General features: G+C 42.0%; 1 protein-coding gene across 1 annotated transcript; it reads right to left on the bottom strand.

The window, feature by feature from the left end:
* Window positions 1-742: 742 nt before the first annotated feature.
* On the bottom strand, window positions 743-1237 carry LOC147905494 (uncharacterized). Its single transcript, XM_087392800.1, has 2 exons — window positions 1069-1237; window positions 743-989 (listed from the first exon to the last, which is right to left on the bottom strand). The coding sequence occupies exons 1-2, from the start codon at window positions 1196-1198 to the stop codon at window positions 751-753; spliced, it is 369 nt and encodes a 122-aa protein (XP_087248926.1). The 5' UTR covers window positions 1199-1237; the 3' UTR covers window positions 743-750.
* Window positions 1238-4934: the final 3697 nt, after the last annotated feature.

Below are 4934 nucleotides of genomic sequence, written 5' to 3'. Positions count from 1 at the left end.
GTCCTGTCCCTACCCCGATCTCAAGAATGGAACCATTTGGAGGACACAACATCTCCAAGAACATAAGTATGAATGCAGGACTCTTCTCAAGAGATCCACGCCATGCACCTCCCTTGCAAACTCTTTTGGAGCGATGGACTAAAGGCAAGTAATGTGGAAGCAAGTTGCCATCTAAACTCATCCTCATCATGGAGGCCACACCCTTTGCTGATTGCATGTTAAATGTGGGTCTTTGTCCTATCCTCCTCATAGCCATAGCATGGAAAACATAAGACTATTTAAAAAAGCATGAGTTAATTTCTATGTGATTTATGATATAGAAGTAGAAGCAAACATACATCTGAAGACTCACCTTCACACTAATCCCAAGTGTGTCTAAAATGCCTTGAGGTTCCATGCTTTGTACTATCCATCTACTTGAAACAAAACAATATGTACCAGAATCATTAGACCCTAGCCTATAACCCGCAATACTTCATGAAGTGTTCAACACAAATAAATTTACCTGCAAGCCACCTCCATTTTTAATCTTACTGCATAGCACTCCATAGTAGGCAGAGTAGATGGAGAGCAGAAAACCAAAGTCCACCCATTGTCATCCATCACAACTACACCAACGGCCAAGGAAGAGGAGATATGATCTTTTGTGATAACATTCCAAGATGGAACCTCTCCTTTATCACCTGTAGCATACCCTGTGGGAAGATCCACAATGTAATAGTCCACACTCCATGTGCATTGTTTAGAGTTTCATTTCTTCCCTTGTTGGTGTAGAAGTGCAAAAAAATCACGTAATTCTCGATATCCATCTGCAAGCTGTGATTGCACTATCTCTTTGCCCAATTTGATATAGTCAAACTCCCATACCTTTACCCAACTCCTAGGTATGAGGGGATGTTTCCAACGTGGTAAAAAAGACAGTGGAACCCAAATAAATTCAATGGAGAAAGGCTTTCTCACTATCCTAGAGTCATCAACTTCCGGAGTATCTACAAACATAATGCATATCAAATGACAATACTAGACTAAAAGGAATTGGAAAACTTCAACAAAGATTTTGCTGCTTACCATCTCCATCCAAGTCGGTATTCTTCCTTCTCCCTGGTTTTGTAGGATCAGGATTCCCTATATTTTCCTTTTGTTTCTCCACCAACATCTTTTGTTGCTCCTCTAGATTTTTACGCTGCTCCTCCATCATGTCTCCAGAGGATCCAGAATCAGATTTACATTGACCTTTTGAATGCCTTATCAAGAAACGTGTAGTCGGCCATCTTCAAGAAAGGCGCATCCATACAAGCCTCTAGTGGCTTCAACAAACCAAGGCCAGGACAACCTCCAAGGCTCCAACTCTATGAACAAATAAAATCCAATGCCTGTAGCTCACTCTTCATGACCAAATTCCTTTTACCAACCGACTTGCAACATCCTTGAAGGAGGCAAGTGGCACTATTCAAATCCCCTATTCTGCTAGCGGAATAGGGGGAGAGAGAGACTCACAATGTGGGAAGAAGCAATCACTAAGCTAAGGAGCAACAAGCTGTAATGACAGCATAAACTATTAAGAGAGAAAATGAACATTTCTTATAATGTCTCTCTCCCCATATTTGCTGACAACTGTGTTCATTCCTGTGTTATATTTGATTGTTTACCATATATTGCACTGGAAGGCATGGGGCCCTTCACTAACTTTGACACATGCTTAAACCTGTGAGATTCATCAGCTTCCAGCCATTTCACATCTTTCTTGGTTGTAGTGGAATAAGGGAGATAGAAGCTTGAATTGATCGGTGGACTAAGCTTGCACACATCAAATGACTGCAAAAAGAGATGGATGACCGAACTCCCATCAATACCCTCAACATATGTAGAGTAGAGGATCATAATGATGTACTCTCAGAGTTTGGGAAAATGGAAAAATTGAACCGCGATTTTCAAAAATGAACAAGCAAAACACTGGTTGAAGCTAAGAGAAAAGGGGGGGAAAACGTGAATTTTCATACTTGTTGATCTACACAATGGCACCATCGAAAAGATAATAGAGGTATCATATTGCCCTTCCAAAGTGTACTTGCGAGCCAACTTGAGGTGCTCCTCAAGCCAACCATCCTCCTACTGTGGCTGGGCCAGAAAGTTGCAGTGCCCTATTAGATGAGCTGAGGCAAAAGAGTTTGACATGCACTCTTAGAGTGATTTGCAGGAAAGAGAGAGAGAGAGAGAGAGAGAGAGAGAGAGAGAGAGAGAGAGAGAGAGAGGCGCTCCCATGCCATGGTCGGAGCAGCTCTTCATGGTGCTTGGGAGTGGTACAAAGCTCAGCTTGCATCCAAGCCCCTCCGCACCCAAATCCTCACCTTGGCATCTTGTGGGCTTCGGGAGATGTCATGGCTCAAGGTCTTAGATTCTGGTCATAGCAACAATAGCAGTAGCACCACCACCACTGAACGCTCCTCACTCTCACTAACAAGCATCACCCTCTGGTACACACCACACATTCCTCTCCTCCAATGCATCCCGCAAAGGTCTTTGTCTAAGGAGTTTGACATGCATCTCCCCCTATTCCGCCGGCAAAATAGGGCCATCTTGAATGAACTGGCGAATGCTGTGACTCCTTAAAGGATTTTGACATGCATCTCCCCCTATTCCGCCAACAGAATAGGGCCATCTTGCGTTTAAGCTCTTTGAAACCAGCTGCTCTGGTCACAAGCACCATTAGCCCACCACCCGCCTAAACATCAAAAGGAAGTCCTCGTTCAGAGAATCCAATTCTACTTCATCAGATTAATAGAGCTACGGACCGCTGTTGGAGGCCACAATGCAAATGCACGTTTACCTTCCTGGTAGTAGATTTCAACACGGCCTTCTTCCAAGCTGTAGAGTAGTAGCCAAAATGCAAGCCTGAATATGCCAGAAGACCTTGAAAGAAACACCCCCAAGCTCTGCGATACCACAAAAGTAGTCAGCCTAGTTGAATGTGCACTCAAAAATTACCCTGATTCCTGTCTAGCCAATCTTCAACATAGAGAAACAATGCCGAGATGACTCACATGATGACAAGGAAGGAGACGATGCAGAGAGCCCAGTGTTCAAGCTCTTTGTCCCTCCTCTCACAGTTAGAACTTTTCATAGTAGCCTCTCTTTGTAAGCGCTTCCCACCTCCCCTCTTAGTTATGAGCTTTTCATAGTAGTCTCTCTATGAATCATCATGCCTTTGCTATAGCTCTCATTGTCAATCCACAGTCTGCCTTGGTAGCAACGACTTAAGCAAGAACAGGGAGCACTCACTTATGACTAAGATAGAAAGTAAGGTTTCAAAAAATTTTAATTAAGACGTGAAGCTCATATGGTCATGAAACGAAGAGAGGGCTATGAGACACCTACATGCTTACTTTAGACGACCTTGAGCAGAGGAGAAGGAGCAGCTCAAATTACCAGCAAGGAGAAGAGCTATAGTTGGAGTGCATTTTCACCACAGCCTACAGAAGAGAGCAATATGGATCTAGTGAAGAAGTTCATTGCACCCTGAGAACCACATGAGAAGAAGCTCTATTAGAAAAGGTATGGAACAAAGTTAGCAACGAGGATTAATCGTGAACTCCTTGCTGAGAATTGTCAAATATTTGTCCATAATTTGTTTGGAAGCCATGACTTAAGCAAGAACAGGGAGCTTTTGAAAGCAAGAATAGTTTGTAGTTGAAAGCAAGAATTCCCATATCTCTTTCTCGATTTTGTGGATTACGATGGCCTCTGCAACCTACCTGCCTTACAACTTCCGGCTGTCTTCAAGCACTTGGTTATGATGCCATGTTAAATGCCTGGCTTGCGACCTACCTTCCTTTTTACACCCCGGCAGCAGCAAGACTAACAGCAGTAGCAGAGCAAGGAGGCAATCTAGAAGCTCCAACCTCCTCAACTCTACTTGGCACTCTTTCATGAAGCAAAGCGGAAGTGAGCTTACAAGATCTGAGGACAAGATCTAAAGCACGGGCCAAAAGTAGAAGCAATTGATGAACCAAAGCCAAGGAAGTAGCAAGAAGCTAGTGTAGAAAAAGTTACGAGCCTGTGAGAGGACCGTCAATGGTAGGCCAGAGAGGGTGAGTAGAGGCTCCTCCTCCAATGCCTCTTACACACAACATTGTTTGTGGATAGTGCAAACAGCTTGGGGATGGCTAATTTTGCTCATAAAATGGATGACTAGAGTTTGATGAGAGTGCTAGAAAACCTGGACCCAAACCTGTAGCAGAGCTGTGCTTAGAGACCGTTTATTGTAGTAGAAGACCACTTGTCGTAGCTTTGGCATGAAGATATCGAATGGTAGAGGTCGAGTAAATGCATGTCCACTCCATCATATGTACAAAAATGGGCATTTCTCGAGGTTGATGGTTTCAAATCCAGTGCTCGAGCATGGACATTGTAGTCACATGCATCATTGGAATGTTATCTTCCTCACTCTGAAAAATGATTTATACCAAATTTTACAATTGGCTTGGATTAATTATCAATGCAAATGAATTTCATATTTTTTTTTCATAATTTGAAATAAAACATTTATGATATCAAAATATAATATTTAAACAAAGACAACGCAAGGCATACACTAAGTTTTGAGTCAATTTTACTTAAATGCAAAGTTAATAGATTTAAAAATAACATTTTCTACATCATTAGATAAATATTCCTTAGTAGTTATGCAGTTGTATGTGATCAATCTTTCACATTGTCATCTATCTTTTGCAAGACATGCATTATAATATGTTTTTCAATCACCCCTTTAAAATTTAGAAGAATACATGCATTTAAAAGTATACCCCATCCTTTCATTGGTGGCACACACTTTTCAAGATCACGTTACTATATCACTACTCCACCACCTTTCATGGCATTTATAACTATACCAACACCTTTCATGAGTGCCATGCAATTTAAGAATTGTCATCATA

This window comes from Dipteris shenzhenensis, chromosome 1, assembly GCF_047967505.1.
Source record: "Dipteris shenzhenensis isolate YYH24624 ecotype China chromosome 1, Dip_SZ_1.0, whole genome shotgun sequence".
Taxonomy (NCBI): Eukaryota; Viridiplantae; Streptophyta; class Polypodiopsida; order Gleicheniales; family Dipteridaceae; genus Dipteris; species Dipteris shenzhenensis.
Note: the sequence above shows the minus strand (reverse complement) of the source record. Positions and strands in the feature narration are given on the sequence as shown.

Excerpts from the sequence above, each read along its gene's own strand:
- LOC147905494 (XM_087392800.1), bottom strand. The coding sequence starts at position 1,198 with ATGATGGAGGAGCAGCGTAAAAATCTAGAGGAGCAACAAAAGATGTTG. Across the intron at positions 990-1,068 it reads TACCGACTTGGATGGAGATG|ATACTCCGGAAGTTGATGAC; the intron begins GTAAGCAGCAAA and ends TTATGTTTGTAG.